The following is a 24,214-nucleotide window of genomic DNA, read 5'->3' as shown; positions in this document are numbered from 1 at the left end:
ATTGATATGTTAGATTCACATCTCCATTTCAACCAAAAATGTAAGTTAAACAATGTGACTAAATCAAATCAAACTTTGAATGCACTTTAAATAAAGTTTGATTTGATTTACTCCTATAATTTAATGTAGATTTGGGGTTGAGATATAGACGTGAATCCAACAGATCAATTACTAATTTGTAGACAAACTGGAATTAAAGCCAGACTGGGTCAGTGACACAGATGGAACTATCCAAACTAAATATAAATGTCCTTCAAATGTTGATATTTGGTTGTGTATAAATGTCTTCTTGTATAATCTTAATAAAGCTTGCATGTTCAACATATCATGCATAGGTAATTGCAGGTCTGTGGAGATCTTCACAATTGTTGTAATAATCTGTGCAGAATCTCCAACGGCATTGATCACTTCCACCATGTTGCCTACTTTTAATGTAATCTGAACTGCAATCCAGGCCATTTGGTTCTGCTATTAGATGAAGCACAGTAATACCACATTAATCTATTGTATAAATAAGCAAAATATCGGACATTGTAGTCCCATTTGAACTTTGTTGTGATTTTAAATAGTTGCAAGCGCAGTGATAGACAACTAAACCAAAAATTGGGTTGTGCTTTCAGATGGATGAAAGCATAGTGATAGCACATTGGAAATTCAACAAACTTTTGGCTGTCTTTTTGAGTGGGGGGAATATAGGTTGTAATATCATTGATCAAATTCTCAACCAAATATTTCAAAATTACCCAAATTGAAAGGACTTGGTGTGTCCAGTGGGAGGCTACTTGTCTGAAAGAGTTTATCTGATTAGATACAGTGCATGTGGAAAATATTCAGACCCCTTCCCTTTGTCCACATTTTGTTATGTCTTATTCTATAATGGAAAAAAAAAAAAAAAAAAAAAAAGTAATTAAAAAATAAAGTAAATTGTTTTCCTCATCAATCTACATACAATACCCCAAAATGACAAAGTGAAAACAGGTTTTTAGAAATGTTTGCAAATGTATCAAAACACAAAAACAGAAATACCTTATATATATATATAAGTATTCAGACCCTTTGCTATGAGATTTGAAATTGAGCTCAAGTGCATCATTTCCATTTATCATCCTTGAGCTGTTTCTTCAACTTGAATGAAGTCCACCTGTGGTAAATTCAATTGATTGGACATGGAAGGCACATACCTATCTATATGAGGTCCCACAGTTGACAATGCAAGACCAAGCCAGGAGGTCGAAGGAATTGTCTGTAGAGCTCCCGAGACAGGATTGTGTCGACGCACAGATCTGGGGAAGGGTAACGAAACATTTATGCAGCATTGAAGGTCCCCTAGAACACAGTGGCCTCCATCAATGGAAGACTCTTCCTAGAGCTGGCCGCCCGGCCAAACTGAGCAATCGAGGGATAAGGATCTTGGTCAGGGAGGTGACCAAGACCCGATGGTCACTCTGACAGAGCTCCAGAATTCCTCTCTGGAGATGGGAGAACCTTTCAGTAGGACAACCATCTCTGCAGCACTCAACTAATCAGGCCTTTATGATAGAATGGCCAGACGGAAGCCACTCCTCAGTAAAAGGCACATGACAGATAGCTTGGACAGCCCGCTTGGAGCCACCTAAAGGACTCTCAGACTATGAGAAACGAGTTTCTCTGGCCTGGAGGAAACCTGGCACCATCCCCATGGTGAAGCATGGTGGTGGCAGCATCATGCTGTGGGGATGTTTTGCAGCGGCAGGGACTGGGAGACTAGTCAGGATCGAGGGAAAGATGAACGGAGCAAAGTACAAAGAGATCCTTGATGAAAACCTGCTCCAGAGCACTCAGGACCTTAGACTGGGGCAAGTTCACCTTTCAACAGGACAATGACCCTAAGCACACAGCCAAGACAACGCAGGAGTGGCTTTGGGACAAGTCTCTGAATGTCCTTGAGTGGTCCGGCCAGAGCCCAGACTTGAACCCGATCGAACATCTCTGGAGAGACCTGAAAATAGCTGTGCAGCGATGCTCCCCATCCAACCTGACAGCGCTTGAGAGGATCTGCAGAGAAAAATGGGAGAACCTCCCCAAATACAGGTGTGCCAAGTGTCGTGAAGTATTATCATTAATGTGATGACATGCTATTTATCGAATAATTAACTATGTTTATAATTACGTGATTAAATTTATCAGGTAACCATTAACTCGGTAACCTGAGGCACCACGGGAAAAGTTTGTTGAATGAGTTACCGTTTCCCGATTTAACTCAAAGTATATCAGAATATTGATTTCATAGCACTCACTAATTTATTAATTTCCTCATTAGTCTCATTCTGAACGTCGCGTAATTCGTAAATCTGCACAAACCCGAGTCTCACTAATCATTCCGTACCACACAAATTGAGTTGATGATTTATTTACTAACAAGCTAAATAATAACATAAGATACACATACACAAACAGTCTAGGCTATTGATTAGAATTTAATACAATGACAACAGATACCAAGTGACCCAACACAATATGACACGTGTTACACAAGATGGAGATTTAAAGAGATTCAACACTTGGATACATTTGTAAACGATGCTTAGTTATAGCCCTAAGACCTTGCCCCCGAACTGCCGCTCCTATGGGTAAAAAGTGTAATGCATGTATTTACGTGTTGAAGGTCTCCATTGGGTATCTATTCATGGGCCGAGGGTTCTGCTTAGTGGGAAAGGTTTGGCCCGCGCCTTGTTCTTTCGTCTTCAGGTGTAAGTCTCTGATTGTCCACACGATGTCACAATGTCCTTTCTCTTAGTCGTCTGTTTCCTTGCACTCGTTCTGTGAGTGGTCTTCACAGGACGGCTAATCAGCCGTGTCGACGCTACCAGCATGGGTAGGAGGGACGTGTAGACACCCGGTGACTTGAAAATAATAGCCAGAGGGTCCTGCTTAAGTTCACCTTCCTAGATACAGTACTTAGAATAGGTACTCCACCATAAACTTGAATGTTCAGAGATTTTACTTTGTCTTCAACCTTGTGTTGCGTTTCGGGGTCACAACTAGTCATAAACCTTTGCTGCAGCGTGTAGTAAACTTAGTCTGATATGTAAATTCTTCACTCACATGTTTTATACCCTCGGGTCACAAGGGTACCCTGTGGATCATCGTAGCAGTCCCCCCTTGGGGGTTTAACCTGGTAGGATGTCTGCAAGCTGCAGACCACTACCACAATGGACAGAGGAGGTCCGGCTGTAGCTCTGCGTTCTGGCCCGGTTGTCCTGGCTAGTGGATCTAGGCAGTAACTACGGCTGACGTTAACCTGTTGAGGATAGAGGGCGCTATTTACACTTTGGGGGAAAATCGTGCCCAATTTAAACGGCCTCGTACTCTATTCTTGCTCGTACAATATGCATATTATTATTACTATTAGATAGAAAACACTCTCTAGTTTCTAAAACCGTTTGAATTATATCTGTGAGTAAAACAGAACTCATTTTGCAGCAAACTTCCTGACAGGAAGTGGAAAATCTGAAATCGATGCTCTGTTCTAGGGCCTGCCTATAAATGTGCTTGATATTTATTAGTATACATGCACTTCATACGCCTTCCACTAGATGTCAACAGGCAGTGAGAGAAGAAATGGAGTGTATAACATGATCTGAGGTTGAATAAAAGCTCTTGGCATGACGTGACCCCAATTTCCTGTTTTCTGGAACGCGCGAGAAGTGACCTGGTATTGCCTTCTATAAAGCTGTCGTTATAGACGACTAATATCTCCGGCTTTGATTTTATTTGATATATGTGACAATATCATCGTAAAGTATGTTTTTTCAATATAGTTTTATTAGATTATTGAAGTTTTTTCGGGACGTTAGGCGTGTTGCTTTGTCTGCGTATGTTCAGGAAGGAGAGCTTCGCGCCACTTTGCTAGCTTTCCGTGCTAATTGACTGGAGAAGAGGACATTCTAAATCCAAACAACGATTGTTCTGGACAAAGGACCCCTTGTACAACATTCTGATGGAAGATCATCAAAAGTAGGACCCATTTTATGATGCTATTTCATATATCTGTCGAACATGTGAACTAGTAGTTTGCGCCCAGATTTTGGGCACGCTCTCGCCATAACGTAAACTGCATGTCGTAATGAAGTTATTTTTAGAATTCTAACACGGCGATTGCATTAAGAACTAGTGTATCTATCATTTCCTATACAACATGTATTTTTTAGTAATGTTTATGAATAGTTATTTGGTCAGAATATGTGAGTGTCAGAAAAATATCCAGACGTTGTGGGAAAAAGATGCTACGTTAGCACAATGTATAACCACTGATTTCAGCTCTAAATATGCACATTTTCGAACAAAACATAAGTGTATGTATAACCTGATGTTATAGGACTGTCATCTGATGAAGCTTATCAAGGTTAGTAAAAAATTATATATCTTTTGCTGGTTTGTTACGATCGCTAACTTTTGCTGCTGGTAAATGGCTTGTGTTTCTGGCTATTGTGGTAAGCTAATATAATGCTATATTGTGTTTTCGCTGTAAAGCACTTAAGAAATCGGAAATATTGGCTGGAATCACAAGATGCCTGTCTTTCATTTGCTGTACACCATGTATTTTTCAGAAATGTTTTATGATGAGTATTTAGGTATTTCAGGTTGGTGTCTGTAATTACTCTGGCTGCTTCGGTGCTATTTCTGACAGTAGCTGTGATGGTAGCTGCAATGTAAAACTGATTTATACCTCAAATATGCAAATTTTTCGAGCAAAACATAGATTTATTGTATAACATGTTATAAGACTGTCATCTGATGAAGTTGTTTCTTGGTTAGTTTGGTTGGTTCTTGGTTAGTTAGGTTGGCTTTGTGCATGCTACCTGTGCTGTGAAAAATGTCTGTCCTTTTTTGTATTTGGTGGTGAGCTAACATAAATATATGTGGTGTTTTCGCTGTAAAACATTTTAAAAATCGGACATGTTGACTGGATTCACAAGATGTGTATCTTTCATTTGCTGTATTGGACTTGTTAATGTGTGAAAGTTAAATATTTCTCAAAAATATTTTTTGAATTTCGCGCTCTGCCTTTTCAGTGGAATGTGGGAGGAGTTCCGCTAGCGGAACGCTGGGGCTAGACAGGTTTTAACTTCACTAGGGTAGGGGGCAGCAATCGGAATTTTGGATGAAAAGCGTGCCCAAATTAAACTGCCTACTACTCAGGCCCAGAAGATAGGATATGCATATAATTAGTACATTTGGATAGAAAACACTCCAAAGTTTCCAAAACTGTTAACATAATGTCTGTGAGTATAACAGAACTGATATGGCAGGCGAAAACCCAAGGAAAATCCAACCAGGAAGTACTATTATTTTGAAAGGCTGTTTTTCCATTGTAAGCCTATCCACCATACAAAGACTTAGTTCACGAGATCTGTGTCTTCCTGTACATGTGGCCAGTCTTTAGGCATTGTTTCAGGCTTTTACTCTGAAAAATGAGGGAGATACAAAACTTTCAATCAGTGGCCAGTGGAAATTTCCATTCATCAGCCATGCGCCCTGATCGGGAACGCGCTTTTCTTGTTTCTCCTTTCCTATTGACGAAGCTTTTGCCCGGTTTAAATATTATTGATAAATTATGACAAAAACAACCGGAGGATTGATTTTAAACATCATTTGGCATGTTTCTACTAACTTTTATTGTACCTTTTAAAAACTTTCCTCTGGAATTAGTGCACGCGCCTTTTATTACTGGATTACTGGACAAAACGCGCGAACAAAAAGGAGGTATTTGGTCATAAAGAGGGACATTATCGAACAAAACGAACAATTATTGTCTAACATGGAGACCTGGGAGTGCCACCAGATGAAGATCATCAAAGGTAAGTGATTAATTTTAATGCTATTTCGTACTTTTGTGACACTCTCCCTGGCTGGAAAATGGCTGTATGGGTTTCTGTGGCTAGGTGCAGACCTAACATAATCGCAAAGTGTTCTTTCACCGTAAAGCCTTTTGGAAATCTGACACAGCGGTTGCATTAAGGAGAAGTTCATCTTTATTTCCATGAATAACACTTGTATCGTTTATCAATGTTTATGATGAGTATTTCTGTAATTTGATGTGGCTCTCTGCACTTTCACCGGATGTTTGTTTGAGACAATGCATTTCTGACCATAACGCGCCAATGTAAATTGAGATTTTTGGATATAAATATGAACTTTATCGAACAAAACATACATGTGATTCATTTTATCTTTATTTCTGCTTTTTGTGACTCCTCTCTTTGGCTGGAAAAATGGCTGTATGGTTCTGTGACTAGGTGCTGACCTAACATAATCGCATGGTATGCTTTCGCAGTAAAGCCTTTTTGAAATCGGACACTGTGGTTGGATTTTCAAGAAGTTTATCTTTAAAATGGTGGATAATACTTGTATGTTTGAGGAATTTTAATTATGGGATTTCTGTTGTTTTGAATTTGGCTCCCTGCAATTTCACTGGCTGTTGTCGAGGTGGAACGCTAGCGTCCCACTTGAACCAGAGAGGTTAATAACACACAACACTCAGGCAACACATTATTACGTTTCTTCCCCAAATGAGCGTTGTTGTGTTACTTACTGGTGGCTGTATGGGGAACTTGTTTACGGCTCTCTCACTTCCTAAGTGTCAAAGGAAATGAAACAAAAATGAATCAAAAGATATACAAAATTTAGCTATGACACCTTAATCATCTAACTTGGACTATGTTCTATATACGTCCAAGGTCTTGGCTAAATTACTCTATCATGGCATTGTCTCTAATGTCATATTTAGGGCGATCCTACTTGAAGGTGGGTAGTTAACTTCTCTAGGGTAGGGGGCAGCATTCGGAATTTTGGATGAAATGCATGCCTAAATTAAACGGCCTGTTTCTTGGGCCCAGAAGATATGATATGAATATAACTGGTAGATTTGGATAGAAAACACTCTAAAGTTTCCAAAACTGTTAAAATAGTGTCTGTGAGTTTAACAGAACTGATTTGGCAGGCGAAAACCTGAGAAAAATCCATTCAGGAAGTATTTTTTTTGTTTGTTTGTTGTTTTCTATTCAATGCCATTACAGTATCCCTTGACTTAGGACTCAACTTGCAGTTTCTATGCCTTCCACTAGATGCCAACAGTCTTTAGATTGTGTTTCAGTCTTGTATTCCGAAAAATTAGGAAGTAAGAGCAGTCTGAATGAGTGGACCCTAAAGTTTCACTGAGTTTTTTCCTGCTCAAGACCGAGAGAGTGCGTTTCTTGTTTACATTTTATATTGATGACGTTATTGTCCGGTTGAAATAGTATCGATTATTTAGGCTAAAAACAACCTGAGGTTTGAATATAAACATCGTTTGACATGTTTCTATAAACTTTACGGATACAATTTGGATTTTTTTGTCTTCCTGTTTTGACTGCGTTTCAGCCTGTGGATTACTGAAGAAAACGCGAACAAAACGGAGGTTTTTGGGTATAAAGAGACTTTATCGAACAAGAGGAACATTTATTGAGTAAATGAATGTCTGCTGAGTGCAACCATATGAATATCATCAAAGGTAAGGGATTAATTTTATCTCTATTTCTAAATTGTGTAACTGTTCTATCTGGCTGGCTACTGTATGTAATGATTTGTCTTGTGGGATATGTTCTCATAATCGTAATGTATGCTTTCGCCGTAAAGCATTTTTTAAATCTGACACCGTGGTTGGATTCACAAGAAGTTAATCTTTAAACCTATGTAAAATATGTTTTGTTTTCAGAATTTTTATAATGAGTATTTCTGTATTTGAATTTGGCGCCCAGCAGTTTCACTGGCTGTTGAAGTGGTGGGACGCTACCGTCTCACGTGCCCAAGAGAGGTTAAGGCATGTGGAAACAGGGGACATTACGGTGCTGACCTAGCGAATTCAGGAGAGGAGGCTGGGGTTGCTGTGGATGGACCCCCTGTGGATGGACCCCCGGGTTTCAGGATCTATTGCCAACTTTCCAAAAATCGGGATCACTTCCGTCCCACAGGTGATCCTAGTATAAGACCTCATTAGGTCTTCAATTGTGCGTGTGTACGTAGTAGGTGCATACACCAAGGGAAATTAGACTAAGGATCATGGTAACAGTCAGGATACTGTCCGGCACCGTCCAAGAGCGGGTGACAGACCAATCTTTTGGGTTGTAGTCAGTCGGATACACTAAAAGTGCCTCATCCAGTACACTAAGATCAACAGTCATTGGTCCCTCATACTGGATTTGGTTTTGAATGGCTCGTGGTAGCTCAAGGGAATGCTTAGCAAACGCGTCATGTGTTCATAAGTCATAGTGGCGGACGCAAACGGGGTGTTAACCAACCATCGATTCCCTACAACAACCACTTGTGTGGTGGTGACCCCATCCCTTATTGTTAGTTTGGCTCTACAGCGTTCTTCGCTGGTGATAGGCTTAAGACCACAAATACGCTCAGTGTTATCCCTGACGAACAATTTGCTAGGACAGAGGTGTCACGACTTCCGCCGAAGTCGGCTCCTCTCCTTGTTCGGGCAGCGTTCGGCGATCGACGTCACCGGCATTCGCCGCTCCATTTCTCATATGTCCATTTGTTTTGTCTTGTTCCATACACACCTGGTTTTCATTCCCCAATCAATCTACATGTATTTAGTCCTCTGTTTCCCATCACGTCTTTGTGTGTAATTGTTTATTGTTACGTGGACATTTTGTCTGGCGCTGCACTTTTGTATTAGACCGTGTTTTTATGGCACTAGTATGTTTGATGTGCTGTCGTTTATTGACCGGTATTAAAGTGTGCCTGTTTATTATACTCCGCTCTCCTGCACTTGACTTGGCCTCCCATATACATGCCTAACAAGAGGTAGTGAACGTCTTTGGTAAGAGTACACATTAACAGCTAAGGGTTGAGATAGAAATCTGGATTGTTTTCCTGCTGAGGGTGTGGCAATTTTCACATGGGTACTGTCGCGCCAAAATCCTACATTTAGAACCGTTTTCAATCTATAGATATTCTTAGGGCTGGGCGGTATACCTGTATTGATGCACGGACCGGTATGGGTTTTTACTTTACCTTTAACGGTATTTTTAACGGTATATAACGGTATTTGTATGTTTTGTTTGTTAAATGTGACACGCAGTGTGTAACGTCCATTTTTATAGTTTACTTCGCTACTTGAATCATCTCTCGCCACTCTCTCTCTCAATGCCGCTTTCCACACAGACCTAGCCCCGGCTCCCGTCACTCAAGGAACGCATTTGTTTTGCCTCGACCACGAGACATTTGCGTTCAGTCTGCATGGTCAATGCAGCATATGCAACAATGTTGATGACAACGATGCAGTTGTCACTTTGCTTCTTAATATACATCTACTAGCATTCTATAATTACACTATTAGCTTGTGTATCTTTTCTCACATGGGCTCTGCTAGTTCTGACTAGATGACTGTGAACTTTTAGAGTTGGGCCAATATATGGGCAGTGTCTAGCTGGGCGTGCTTAACTGCCTGGGATGGTCCAGTCAGCCCCGGCCCAACTCAAATGCGCCGCAGGTGGAATGTGTTGGCGGTACACGTTCTCTGCATCTTGGCGGACGTACACCCTCTGTGTGTGTACTCTGGAGTTAGTTATAAGGAGTCCTGGATCAATCCCGTAGGGGTCCGCTCGTGATTACATTTGCTGGGTTAGTTAGCCAAAGGAACTCCGTCCTACAGAAACGCATAATCTGAGATATTGTTTGATTATTTCAGTTATTTGGTTTGTAAACCAAAATGTTTTGACACAGAAAATGTTGCTGATTTTCCTATTTTGAACAGCACAGCGCTGAACAATATCAACAGAGACAACGAACATATATCTTGTAGCTGGGAAGAGAAGAAAAGATGTTAGGTGAAACGTACTGATCTCCTGAAAGGGATCAGCTGAGGATACTTAAGAATTTTCTTAGTACCTCTGACTTGCTAGGTTTCTGTCTATTCGGTGCAGGCTTGCACCCCTTCTATTCCCATGGGGGGAGTGTTCAACTTGATTTAGTTCCTGGGGATCCACTTTAAAGTAGTGTTTTGCTGATTCTGATTTGATAAGCTACAGGTGACAGTTTCACCCCAATCTCGTGTGGCCCCGTCCAGTGGGGCAGGAACTTTGTTGCGACGCCCGCGGGTTTGGTGTATACAGTATGTAGTACCACACCTTATCCCCGACCACCTGGTGTGAGTCCTTTTTGTCGTAATGGGTCTCGTCACCTTCTGCACTTCTTTCCAACTTTCCTTGAGTGTACACAAAGGTAGTCTGGAGGTGGGTTTGCAAGTCCTTCACGTATTGATGAGACGTGTAGGCGGTGGCTACGGCGACATCTCCCGGTTGGTACAGGAGATGCAGTGGAAGTGTCAGGATTTCCTCAGGATTCTGACAATTGTTTAGTTGCACCTTTCTACCCTGCCGGAGTTCCAAGGGTGATATGTGATGTGGAGTTTACCTATGACTCCCAAGAGCCAACACAGTTCGGTCATTACAGCTGCCGAAAGTTGGGTTCTTCTGTCACTGTCCACGGTTTCTCCTGGCAGGCCGAAACGACTGAAAACGTGGTTGAGCAAAAGAACGGCCGTGGTTTCCGCTGTGTCATTGGTTGCGGGCAGGCACTCCACCCACTTTGTGAATGCGCAAGTCACTGTGAGGATATATTTGTTGCCTCTGGCCGACCTGGCAACTGGACCAACCCAGTCGATCTGGATCAAGCTCCAGGCGTAAGACACATGGGTGCTCTGTGAAGTGGCTTGGAGGGTTGAAACTGGCATCAAACTAGACATCCCCTCACGTATTGTGCCATGTCTTGTTCAATGTGAGACCAGTGGGCCACCTGTTGCAATGTTTCACAAGTAGCCTGACGCCCCTATTGCCTCCACATGGCTCGTCGTGGGCATGAGCTATCATTATCCCCCTCTGTGTTTTAGGACCCACCCACCTTCGAGTGGCGTCAGTTTCTGAAACATAAACCAGTAGGTCATCTACAAATGTGAGGTGCTGTTAAGTTGCGTGAGCCTGCCAAAACCAGTTTGGTGTAACGGCTTTCTTCCTGGGATGAAGGAGAGGACCAAAACGCAGCGCGGCTAGTGTTCAACATGATTTAATAAAGAATAATAAACGTGAACACTACAAGCAACAAAACAATAAATGTGAAAACCGAAAACAGTCCTATCTGGTGCAGAACACAAAGACAGGAAACAATCACCCACAAACCAACAGTGCAAACAGGCTACCTTAATATGGTTCCCAATCAGAGACAATGCAAAACACCTGCCTCTGATTGAGAACCATATTAGGCCAAACAACAAACCCAACATAGAAACACAAAACATAGACTACACCCACCCAGCTCACGTCCTGACCAACTAAACAAAGACTAAACAAAGGAAATAAGGTCAGGAATGTGACATTTGGAAACTGGGTGATTGACAGGAACAAACAGGAAAGCCAGGAGAAACCGTGGACAGCGACATCTTGGTGTTGCATTGCTACCAGGTAACAATTCAGGAATGAATGAGTTAGCAACACATTATGATCATGCGAAGATGTTTCCCGCGGTGCTACATGGCTACGCATTACCGCAGACACCATGGCCGCCTCGGTGATCATTGCGTCTTGAGCACCTAACACCCAAGGGGTGCCCGTGAATTGTACCAGATTTCGCCATACTCTCGGCATGGTCGTTGCCAAGTTTGTCATGACCAGGTGATTTGGAGTTTCCCTTGACTTGTTTGGTTATGAGATCATCGGAAGCTAGAATGAGCTCTTTGTTTTTCACTTCTTTGCCACTTGAAGTAGTCATGTACTTTTGTTTCCAAAACGGCAAGTGGCATAAGAAGGTGAGTCTGGCGTAGTTTGAGTTGGTATAGATCGCCAGTTCTGACAAGTCGTGTTTCACCGCCGTTTCACTGTCGTTCTGCAAACTGTCTGGTCTTGTTGCCTAGCTGAAATTGAAGCGGTTTGCACAGAATATTGTTGTGCCATACCAATCCCACACCATCTTGTAAGTGGCCTAGATTACGGTAAGAACAACCATCCACAAATGCCATCGGCATGCCAAGACACACGTTCTCTTCGAGGTAGTGATGGTTTGAAGGCAATGGCAGAGTGGGGCCAATATATGGGCAATGTCTAGCTGTGCGTGGTTAACTTCTTATGGGCAAATGGGATGGTAGCATCCCAACATCCGGTGAAATTGCAGAGCGCAAACTTCAAAAATATCAAATTCAAATATTTAACGTTCTTGAAAATATATGTGTTATACATCAAAATAATGTTTAACTTCTTGTTAATCCAGCCGCTGTGTCAGATTTCAAAAAGGCTTTATGGCGAAAGCAAACCATGCGATTATCTGAGGACAGCGCCCCAGATACAAACACATGAAAATCATATTTCAACCAGGCAGGTGCGCCACATAAGTCAGAAAAAGCGATATAATTAATGCCTTACCTTTGAATATCTTCTTCTGTTGGCACTCCAAAATGTTCCAGAAAAATCACAAATGGTCCTTTTGTTCGATAATATCCTTCTTTATGTCCCAAAAATGTCAATTTATTTGGCGCGTTTGATTCAGAAATACACCGGTTTCAACTCGCCCAACATGCCTACAAAGTATCTAATAAGTTACCTGTAAACTTGGTCCAAACATTTCAAACAACATTCCTAATCCAACCTCAGGTACCCTAAAACATAAATAATCAATTACAATTTAAGACGGGATAAACTGTTTCTACTACCGGATAAAAACAACGTGAAGCGTGCTCCAGTTCACGCGCACCAAAACAGTAGAGTCCACCTGGAGTGACACTTAGAATGAAAAGGACTACTTCTTCATTTCTCAAAAGAAAAACATCAAACATTTTCTAAAGACTGTTGACATCTAGTGGAAGCCATAGGAACTGCAACCAGGTTCCTAATAATAAGGGTATCCCATAGAAACCATTTGGAAAATCCTATGACCATTTTTTTCCCCCTGGATGGTTTGTCCTCGGGGTTTTGCCTGCCATATCAGTTCTGTTATACTCACAGACATTTAGAGTGTTTTCTATCCAAACCTACCAATTATATGCATATCCTAGCTTCTGGGCCTGAGTAACAGGCAGTTTACTTTGGGCACGCCTTTCATCCGGAGGTGAAAATACTGCCCCCTACCCAAGAGAGGTTAACTGCCTGGGTGGTCCAGTCAGCCCCGGCCCAACTCAAATGCACCGCAGGTGGAATGTGTTGGCGGTACACGTTCTCTGCATCTAGGCGAAGTCTGGTGTGAAGTCGGTTTCATCGTCACCACAGCGTTGACACACCGCCAAAGCCCCGCTCAAAGGCGGGTTTTAATTTTTTTTCTTCGTAGTTGACTACTACATCTTGGCTCTGCAGCGTCATAAGCCAAGCCGCTATTCTGCGGTTGTGTACAGCACCCTCACGGATTCATTGGCTTTTCAGAAAGGTCACCGGCTAGTGACATGTTTCCAGGATCACCTTTTTGTCGGCTGACATAATTGGTGAAGTGTTTGACCGCCCAGACAGCAGTGCTTTTTTGCAGTCTGAGTACTTGTGTTCAGCAGGGTTGAATGTTTTGCTCACGTAAGCACGTTTGTCTTGGTCATATTTGGTACATTCCCGAAGGCAGTGCTCTGAAAAAACGATTTCCAAAAAGAACATCTTGTCTTTGTTGGGGTATACCAAGCAGGGTGCCTCGCGTAGCAGGTTTTTAAAGGAAGTCACAGCTTCGTTGTGGGTGCCATCCCAAACGAACAGGGTGTCTTTCTGAAGAAGGCGGGTTAAAGGCTTTGACAAGTCAGTGTAGTTTTTGATGAATTGACGGGAGTAATTACATACTCCCAAGAAATTGCACACCTTATGACGGTTTGTAGGTGTTTTGATGTTGTGGACTGCTTGGATTCTTTTGGACTGTGGCAGGATGCCCTCACCACCCACCAGAAGCCCAACGTAGTTTACCTTGGTCCTGCACCATTGTCCTTTCATGATGGCCAACTTAGCCCCTGCCGCGATGTGACCTAGTCTCACTTCTCATGAGAACATCATCCATATAGATTAACGTACCCCTGGAGGCTGCGTCTGGCATCGCCTTGTGCAGGAAGATATTGAACTCTGAGGGGAATTTGCATACCCGGACGGGCAACGATTGAACGTGAAGAGCTTGTTCGAGAAAGGGAAAGCCAACTTGTGTTGGTCACGAGCGTCGACTGTCATGGTCCAGAAACCATTCGCCACGTCGATGGTGGAGAAGTATTTGCCACCTTTGGCAACTCTTGGTTGAGCTGTGTCATTGGCCAATGAGACAACGGAACCAGCTTGTTGAGTTAGTCAATGTTAAGACACCATTTACCCGTTGGTTTCAAAACGGGCCACACGTGGGTGCTGTATGTACTGTTACATTCCCTGATTATCCATTTAGCTAATAGGGAGTCGATAATCTCTTGTACCGCTGCATACGCTGCGAGCGGAAAATTGTATTGTCTCACAAACGTAGGAGCTGCTCCGGGAGGCATAGTAATACGCCCACATGAATACCCGTAACACCACAATCTAGGGAGTCTGTCGACCAGATCTCACTGTGTTTGTTAACAGCTTCTACCCCCAAGCCATAAGACTCCTGAACAGCTAATCAAAAGGCTACCCGTACTGTTTGCATTTTTGGAAAAGCAGCTATTCTCTGTTTATTATCTATGGCATAGTCACTTTACCTACATGTACATTTTACCTTAATTACCTCGACTAACATGTGCCCCCGCACATTGACTCTGTACCGGTACCCCCTGTATATATCCTCGCTATTGTTAATTTACTGCTGCTGTTTAAATATTTGTTACTTTTATTTAAAAAAAAAAAAATTATCTATTTTTTGCTTCACTTATTTTTCTTAACACTTCTTAAAGCATTGTTGGTTAAGGGCTTGTATGTAAGCATTTCACTGTAAGGTCTACAACTGTTGTATTCGGCGCATGTGACAAATAACATTTTATTTGATAAGGGGGTTAAATACTTATCTAATCAAGATGTTTTATTTTCCATATATATTTTTTTTTACAAATGTTCGATTTTTTTCCACTTGAACATTAGAATATTTTGTGTAGATTGACAAAATGAAAGACAATTAAATACATTTGAATCCCACTTTGTAACATAACAAAATGTGGAAAAAGTCAAGGGGTGTGAATACTTTCTGAAGGCACCGACTCTCTACTCTTTAAGCTTGAAAAAAAGCCCTCAGTGTGTTGACCGATTATTATTAGGGCAGTTGTTGTGACAATTCCACACAGTATATCAGACATTCTCACACACACACACACACACACACACACACACACACACACACACACATTGTGAAAGCTGCTGTGCATATGTGCTGTCACAATGGTCCTGTTTTTCAATCAGTTACATGAATTCACTCAAAAAGAGTAAAAAACTATGTCTATCATTGTTTGTTTGACAGTTCTAAGTACCCAAAAAAGAATTTGCTACAATGTTTACTTGTTTTATTTCATTTATTTGATGTACAGAATAGACAAAACCTTGGACAGATCACAGCACTCATGTTTCGAAGATAAGTTTATGCCATATTTACATTCTATCTTGTTCTATAGAAGAGTAGACATGCACAGTCATCCCTTTTGCCGTTTTTTTCCTGACTTTATAGACTGTTTAGGAAAAAGAAGGAAAAGCAACTTGGGTGTTAGTGTAATAAAATAAAGGTTAAAAATGGCACCCTATGGGCACTGGTCAAATGTAGTGCACTATATAGGGTGGCATTTTAGATGCACATTAAGTTTAATTTATGCTGGAACTTCCCAGCATTATGCTTCCTTATAGAATAGACATCAATATATCTGTACCTATTGCATGTTCAAAATCAATATCATATAAAGGAAAAAATATAATTTTCTTGTATGTGCAAAGGAGGAATTTGCAGCCAGGAATTACAATTTTGTTCACCACATGTTTATAGCTAGATTATGTAAATATTAGTGAAGTTATTTATTATCAACATCAGACCAAGAAGTACATATTTGAATGATAGCTGTTTTATTTTTATTTAACTAGGTAAGTCAGTTAAGAACAAATTCTTATAAAGACAACAATACCTCACGCAAAGCAGCCACAACTGCCAGTAAGAGTGTCCATGATTGAGTCTTTGAATGAAGAGATTGGGATAAAACGGTCCAGTTTGAATTCCAGTTCCAGTAGCTCGCTGCAGCGAACTGAAAAGATGAGCGACCCAGGGATGTGTGTGCTTTGGGGACCTTTGGCAGAATGTGACTGGCAGAACAGGTGTTGTATGTGGAGGATGAGGGCTGCAGTAGATATCTCAGATAGGGGGGAGTGACGCCTAAGAGGGTTTTATAAATAAGCAACAACCAGTGGGTCTTGTGATGGGTATACAGAGATCACCAGTTTGTAGAGAAAAATATACAGTGATGTGTCCTGTAAGGAGCATTGGTGGCAAATCTGATGGACGAATGGTAAAGAACATCTAGCCGCTCGAGAGCACCCTTACCTGCCGATCTATAAATTACATCTCCATAATCTGGCATGGTTAGGATGGTCATCTGAATCAGGGTTAGTTTGGCAGCTGCGGTGAAAGAGTAGCGATTACGATAGAGGAAACCAAGTCTACATTTACATTTACATTTAAGTCATTTAGCAGACGCTCTTATCCAGAGCGACTTACAAGTACATACATTCATACATTTTTTTTGTACTGGCCCCCCGTGGGAATCGAACCCACAACCCTGGCGTTGCAAGCGCCATGCTCTACCAACTGAGCCACACGGGGCCCTAGATTTAACTTCAGCCTACAGCTTTGATACGTGCTGAGAGAAGGACAGTGTACCGTTCAGCCATACTCCCAAGTACTTGTCTGAGGTGACTACCTCAAGCTCCAAACCCTCAGAGGTAGTAATCACACCTGTGGGGAGAGGGGAATTATTCTTACCAAACCACATGACCTATGTTTTGGAGGTGTTCAGAACAAGGTTAAGGTTTGAGAAAGCTTGTAGGACACTAAGAAAGCTTTGATGTAGAGCGTTTAACCTCTCTAGGGTACGTGAGACGGTAGCGTCCCACCTCTTCAACAGCCAGTGAAACTGCAGGGCGCCAAATTCAAAACAACAGAAATACCATAATTAAAATTCCTCAAACATACATGTATTTTACACCATTTTAAAGATACACTTGTTGTAAATCCAGCCACAGTGTCCGATTTCAAAAAGGCTTTACGACGAAAGCAAACCAAACGATTATGTTAGGTGAGTGCCTATTCACAGAATAACACAGCCATTTTTCCAGCCAAAGAGAGGATTCACAAAAAGCAGAAATATAGATAAAATTAATCACTAACCTTTGATGATCTTCATTAGATTACACTCATAGGACTTCATGTTACACAATACATGTATGTTTTGTTCGGGTAATATTTATATCCAAAAATCTGAGTTTACATTGGCGCCTTACGTTCAGAAGTTCCAAAACATCCTTTGATTTTGCAGAAAGCCACATCAATTTACAGGAATACTCATAATAAACATTGCTAAAAGATACAACTGTTATGCATGGAATTTTAGATGCACTTCTCCTTAATGCAACCGCTGTGTCAGATTTCAATAAAGCTTTACGGAAAAAGCAAACCATGCAATAATCTGAGTCGGCGCTCAGAGCCCAATCAAGACACAAATATATCCGTCATATTATGCAGTCAACAAAAGTCATGAATAGTCGTAATGCACTCCCAGGACTCCCACAAGAAATGTTCGTTTTGTTCAGTAATGTCCATCATTTATGTCCAAATAGCTACTTTTGTTAGCGCGTTTGGTAAACAAATCCAAAGTCTCGAAGCGCGTGAACTAAAAGCAGACAAATTGTCAAAAAGTTCCGTAACAGTCAGTAGAAACATGTCAAACGATGTATTGTATCAATCTTTAGGATGTTTTTAACATAAATCTTCAATAATGTTCCAACTGGAGAATTCCATTGTCTTCAGAAGTGCGATGGAACAGAGCTCGCTCTCACGTGAACGCGCATGGTCAGCGCATGTTCAGGTCATGATAGACCTTACTCATTCCCCTCTCCTTCGGCCCCACTTCACATTAGAAGCATCAGACACGGTTCTAAAGACTGTTGACATCTAGTGGAAGCCTTAGGAAGGGCAACATTACCAATATCCCACTGTATCTTCAATTGGAGCTGAGTTGAAAATCGACCAACCTCATATTTCCCACTTCCTGGTTGGATTTTTTCTCAGGTTTTTGTCTGCCATATGAGTTCTGTTATACTCACAGACATCATTCAAACAGTTTTAGAAACTTCAGAGTGTTTTCCATCCAAATATAGTAATAATATGCATATTCTAGCTTTTATGGCTTTGTAGCAGGCCGTTTACTCTGGGCATGCTTTTCATCCGGATGTGAAAATACTGCCCCCTACCCCAAAGAAGTTAACACAAAATCCAGGGAGGGGCCAATTAAGTATAAGACTATCATCTGCCTATAAATGGATGAGAGAGCTTCCTACTGCCTGAACTATGTTATTGATGTAAATTGAGAAGAACGTGGGGCCTAGGATCATGCCTTGGGGTACACCCTTGGTGACAGGCAGTGGCTGAGACAACAGATTTTCTGACTTTATACACTGCACTCTTTGAGAGAGGTAGTTAGCAAACCAGGCCAAAGGCCCCTCAGAGACACCAATACTCCTTAGCCAGCCCACAAGAATTGATAAGATGTTAAACTAAGTATTACTTTCAAAATAGAAGCAGAATTCTATATTAATAATTTAAAAGGTTCCTATAGAATTGAGTAAATGAAGAACAAATATAGGGTTTTCCTTGTTTTGTTTCTTAAATTACTACACTATAACTATCATATCACATTCATTCACAGAATGTAGACATTTTAATTAACTGTAAAATATTATTTTGAAATATTGCAATTGTATGAACTTGTTTTCAACTTGTTTACAGAAGTTCATTTTGTAAACAATTTCACAAAGATAATTTAAAAAAAATCCAGACATGCTCTGATAGACTATGATAACATGTTTGTTTGACAGAGTCAAGTGTTCTGGAATATTCCGGAAATTAGTGGTTGATCACAATAGGGAATGAGCGTGTCTAAGACCCAATTTGTACTCAACGGACATGGCACGTGAGTTCTATGAATGCGTTGGAAATCAATAATCAATGAATGTCATTAAGTTGCAGTATCCACTTAATAGCTCACATCATTTGCATAAAAGGATATTGCATAAAAATAGATAGAATTTAGTAGAAACTGGGTCTATTATGATGCAATTAATCAATAGATTTAGAATGAAAACTATATATTTTGTTTATCATTAAAAATGTTTACTCTTAATGTAATTGAAGCGTTATAGTCTTCCTCATTATATTAACAAACAATTATTTTCTTCTCTCCCTCTTTTCCATGCAGCACAATTGGAGGGAATGGATGAGGAGGAGCGTCGCAGTGGCAGTGGGGAAACGCACGTGTGTGAAAAATGTGATGAGTTCTTCAACTGGCCCGATCTGTATGAGCACCCAAGAAGCTCCACAGAGGATCCAGCTCAGGTCCTCATTGTGAAGGAAGATGAGGGGATGCCTGGACCTGAGGGACCCCAAGCTGGATCCTCCCGAACCCCCAGTCTGGCCCTTCTTAGCCTGGCCCCCAGCGACTCAGCAGACATCGAGTCAGTGGATGGGGGCCTTGAGCTGGTGGAGCCTGTGAATGATAATGATAATGACAGCACAGATATGTTAGAGGAGATGAACATGGGAGAGATGGAAGATGAATCCATGGAGATGGAGCAGCAGCACCACAACATGCATAAGTCATCTGGTCCCCAGAATCGCCCAGATAGAACCGAGTTGGCCATCCCTTCATCTCAGTCCTCCTCTATGACCAGCAGCATGCCCAGTACGAACGTAACGCTGGAGATCCTCCACAGTATCCAGGTGGCTGTGGCCCAGTTCTCCCATAGCCTCCACAGCAGTGGGGCAGGAGGGAAGGCGGCCACAGAGGCCATCCTAGTGATCCTGGAGCACCTGTTGGCTCTGCAACAGCAACAGGTCCACCAGTTACAGCTTATTGAGCAGATCCGTAGCCAGGTGATGTTCATGAACAGACAGCCCACACAAACAGCACTAAACCCAGTCTCCAGGGACTTATCAATGGCACCGAACCCTTTCCCCTCCCAAAGTCTCATCGCCACCCCTGTCCTACCACAGTATGGGATGATACCCTCGGCCGTCAATGGACAAGTGTCTGTGTCTGTGATTGAGAGGTCCGACACACTCTCCTCACAAACTTCATACGGACAGGCCCACACGAGAGATGTTAGATGTACCCCAGCTCCCTCTGACAACTCTTTCCCTCCCCCTACTACATGCAACACTATTTCCTTCTTACAGCCTCCCTACACAGGTTCACATACAAGCGGTAGCTGTACTCAGACACTGACCTTGTCCTGCCCACCTTCCATGCAGGGTCAGAGCAACAGTCTCCTCAGCTCATCATCCAGCCTGCCGTTTCAACCTCAGAGCCCCCCCAGTAGTGTCATCTTCCCCAACCCCCTGGCCAGCATCGCAGCCACGATTAATGCCCTTGACCCCCTTTCTGCCCTGTTGAAGCACCACTGGAATGGCAAGCTGCCCAACGTGTCCATGTTCAATACCAAGCCCAGCCCTGAGGAGCCCTTTTTCAAGCATAAGTGCAGGTTCTGCGCCAAAGTGTTTTGCAGCGACAGCTCGCTGCAGATCCACCTGCGCTCTCACACTGGGGAGAGGCCCTTCAAGTGCAACATCTGCGGCAATCGCTTCTCCACTAAAGGGAACCTGAAAGTCCACTTCCAGAGACACAAAGAAAAGTATCCCCATGTTCAGATGAACGCTTATCCAATTCCGGATTATTTAGAAAATGTGCTAACGACCTCCGGTATTCCCTATGGAATGTCATTCCTTCCTGAAAAACCAGTAGCCACTTGGCTGGATCGCAAACCTGTTTTAGCGATGGTACCCACCTCTATGGGCCTTCAGCTTCCCTCCACTCTGACTACTATGGGAAGTTCAAGTGACTCTCTAAGTGTCCCACTATCCATCAAATCTCCTTTTAGGCCCTCCCCAGACTCAGATGAATGTGTGTCTTTGTTGCCGAACACTACAGGCAATGAAACCAGTGTTCCCAGGGCTTTAAAGTCTCCACAGTCTAATGAGGAGGGACAAGCAGAGGAAATGCACCTTCCCCAAAACTGCATGACTAAACCCAGGGTGAGTCCAGTTACTGTGGCAACAAGAACAGCCATGACTATGACCACATCCACACCTGAGCCCAGTGCTCCAACTTCCCCTGTTTCTAACTCCTCACCACTTTCCCTGGCCTCTGACCTGTTCAAAGCCAAGTTTCCATTCGGTGGCCTCCTGGACTCTATGCAAACGTCAGAGACCTCAAAGCTCCAGCAGCTGGTGGAGAACATAGACAAGAAAATTACAGACCCCAACCAGTGTGTCCTCTGTCACCGCATGCTCAGCTGCCAGAGCATGCTGAAGATGCACTACTGTATCCACACTGGGGAGAGGCCCTTTAAATGTAAGGTGTGTGTCAGGGCTTTCACCACCAAAGGAAACCTGAAGACACACATTGGTGTCCACAGAGCAAACTCTCCTCTCCAGGTTCAACATTCATGTCCCATCTGCCAGAAGAAGTTCAGCAAAGCTGTAGTGCTACAGCAGCACCTTCACATGCATATGGGGGGTCAGATCTTAAACTCACCCTTAATGGACGGCCTACAGGACCTGGACACTGATCTCTCCTTCCATGAGAAAAACTTTGACAGCCTGAGTAACTATGACAATGACCTCATGGATGACGACTCCATGGAGGAAGAAGAAGAAGTGGGTGTAGATCCCCTCAAACCCCTGAGCTCTGTCTCTAGTTCTCCTCCGAACTCTGATGCTGTTGTCTCCAGCATAGCTGCACTGGAGAACCAAATGAAAATGATAGACTCCACCCTAAACCACTCCTTTGGGCTAAAGTCAATGATGAATGGGTTTATGGACAGTGAACGCCGCGTTGCTATCCACTCCTCTATAGTGGGAGAAGGACAGAATCACAATACAGCCGGCAACCCAAACGTGTCTGAATCGTCCACCTCCATGCATCTACCAGTGTCACCTGCACAAAACTCTGTGGTCCACCTCTGCAAATCCCTGTCTGAGAAGCACAGTGGAGAGTCCCAAGAGATCACAACCTCAGTGAAGAGTGAGCAATCTGATTCGCCCACCTTAACTCCGGTACTGGAAAACGGAGTGGCCCTGAATCTGAGAGGGATGCAACCTAACAGGCAGTGTGTGAAACAGGAGAGTCCTTACAGTATGATGTTCCTGAGTAGAGAATGTGGTAAGATTACAATATCAACTGATAATATCAACTGTATAGAGTAAGTGTAATAACAATGTTAAACAGTGTTACATTTTTAAATGCTCTGTATCAATACAACGGTTGAAAATGTTGTTTTCCCCCTTTACTATCTAGCAAATGTAGATCTCACTCAGTTACCCCCAAAACATATTAAAAAACTGTAAAACATCCCTTTATCTAGCTGTTTTAGGTGCCAGCCAAAGCATTCCTGGCCTGGTTACCAGCATTGCGCCAAGGATGATCAAATCTGAAATGAATGGGTACCATCGACCGATGAATTTCAACAAGGGGGTGCATCATCCATTTGGCCTCCCGGTCCCTGCCAGTCCTCCATCTCTGCTGAACCCAGGAATCACTTCTCTGCTTGGGCCACCTCAACCTCGACGGACCCCGAAGCAGCACAACTGCCACACGTGTGGGAAGAACTTCTCCTCAGCCAGCGCTCTACAGATCCATGAGCGGACCCACACAGGGGAGAAACCTTTCGGCTGCTCCATCTGTGGCAGGGCATTCACAACTAAAGGAAACCTGAAGGTACTACACATTTCTTTTGGATTGTAATTACTGTATTTATTACCCAAACACTCGAAAGACTCTGTACCTGTTGTTCAAACAATTTCAGAATATGTTCAGCTTATAGATGAAAATGCTCTATCAGCTATGAGTAATTTTAATGGATTTTTGTTTCATCTTGTCCATCCCCTCTCCCTCATTCCTCTTTAGGTACACATGGGCACTCACATGTGGAACAACGCACCAGCCAGAAGAGGCAGGCATCTGTTGGTGGAGAACCCCATGGCCTTGCTGGGAGGGGAAGCTGCCATAAAGTTAGGAGAGATGTTTCAGAAGGACCTGACGGCACAGGCCATGCACATGGACACCGGGTTCTGGAATCGCTACGCAGCAGCTATAACCAATGGCCTGGCCATGAAGAACAATGAGATCTCAGTGATCCAGAATGGGTGGATCCCACAGCTTCATGCCATGACGGCAGGAATGGACAGAGTCAGCACTGGAGGTAGCCCACCAATGACCAGTCTGGGAAAGACAGCCATGGACCTTAGAATTAACCGACACTTTCTATGTTAATTGATGACAGTAAAAAGGGATCAATTGAAATAACTTTAATGGTAGATTAATAAGATAAATATATTATACAAACAATGTAGAGAATAATTAATTCATTTATTTGTAAAAGTCAAATCAAATTTTATTTGTCACATGAGCCAAATACAACAGGTACCTTAACTGTTAACTCTGTTATGATATACACAGATAAAAACATTGTATTAATTCACAGAGCTATAGTATTTCATTCTTGTTTTATTTTACTGTCCATTTACAAATGTTGGTTTTGCCGACAAAAAACAAGTTGTTTCACTTTGTCCATGGTGCTTACTAGAGACGCATACTCTATTTCTCTAAGGGAAAATGTGATATAGAAATGCAAAAAGAGGAATCTGTCTGTTGCCCACTACTGTAGGCCTACAGTATTTCCAAATTGTGCACTAGAAGTTACAAATATGTGCCATTATAATTTACTTTTAATTCAAAATGCATCACACTGGTTGAGTTGAACTAAACCTAGAACAAACTAAAAAAAACATACTGTCCCACTTGGCACAGACATCATTTCAACATCTAGTTTTGATTTTACTGTTGGTTGAGATGTCAAGTAACGTGAATTCAACGTGAAATCAAGAAAACATTTCACCATGTCATTAGATTTAGGTGAAGATGTTTATTTAAAAAATATGAAATTCCCTTACATTGATGACTTTTTGCTAATCAGTT

General features: G+C 42.2%; 1 protein-coding gene and 1 non-coding gene across 2 annotated transcripts; one reads left to right on the top strand and one right to left on the bottom strand.

Annotated features, from left to right (window-relative positions):
* Positions 1 to 16,714: 16,714 nt before the first annotated feature.
* trnaa-ugc lies at positions 16,715 to 16,790 on the bottom strand. Its single transcript has one exon. It is a non-coding gene; the product is annotated as a tRNA-Ala (tRNA).
* Positions 16,791 to 19,602: 2,812 nt separating this feature from the next.
* On the top strand, positions 19,603 to 23,509 carry LOC120026746 (sal-like protein 3). Its single transcript, XM_038971466.1, has 3 exons — positions 19,603 to 22,399; positions 22,611 to 22,954; positions 23,144 to 23,509. Exons 1-3 carry the CDS (start codon positions 19,603 to 19,605, stop codon positions 23,507 to 23,509), a joined length of 3,507 nt encoding a protein of 1,168 aa, XP_038827394.1.
* Positions 23,510 to 24,214: the final 705 nt, after the last annotated feature.

This window comes from Salvelinus namaycush, chromosome 32, assembly GCF_016432855.1.
Source record: "Salvelinus namaycush isolate Seneca chromosome 32, SaNama_1.0, whole genome shotgun sequence".
Classification (NCBI taxonomy): Eukaryota; Metazoa; Chordata; class Actinopteri; order Salmoniformes; family Salmonidae; genus Salvelinus; species Salvelinus namaycush.
Note: the sequence above shows the minus strand (reverse complement) of the source record. Positions and strands in the feature narration are given on the sequence as shown.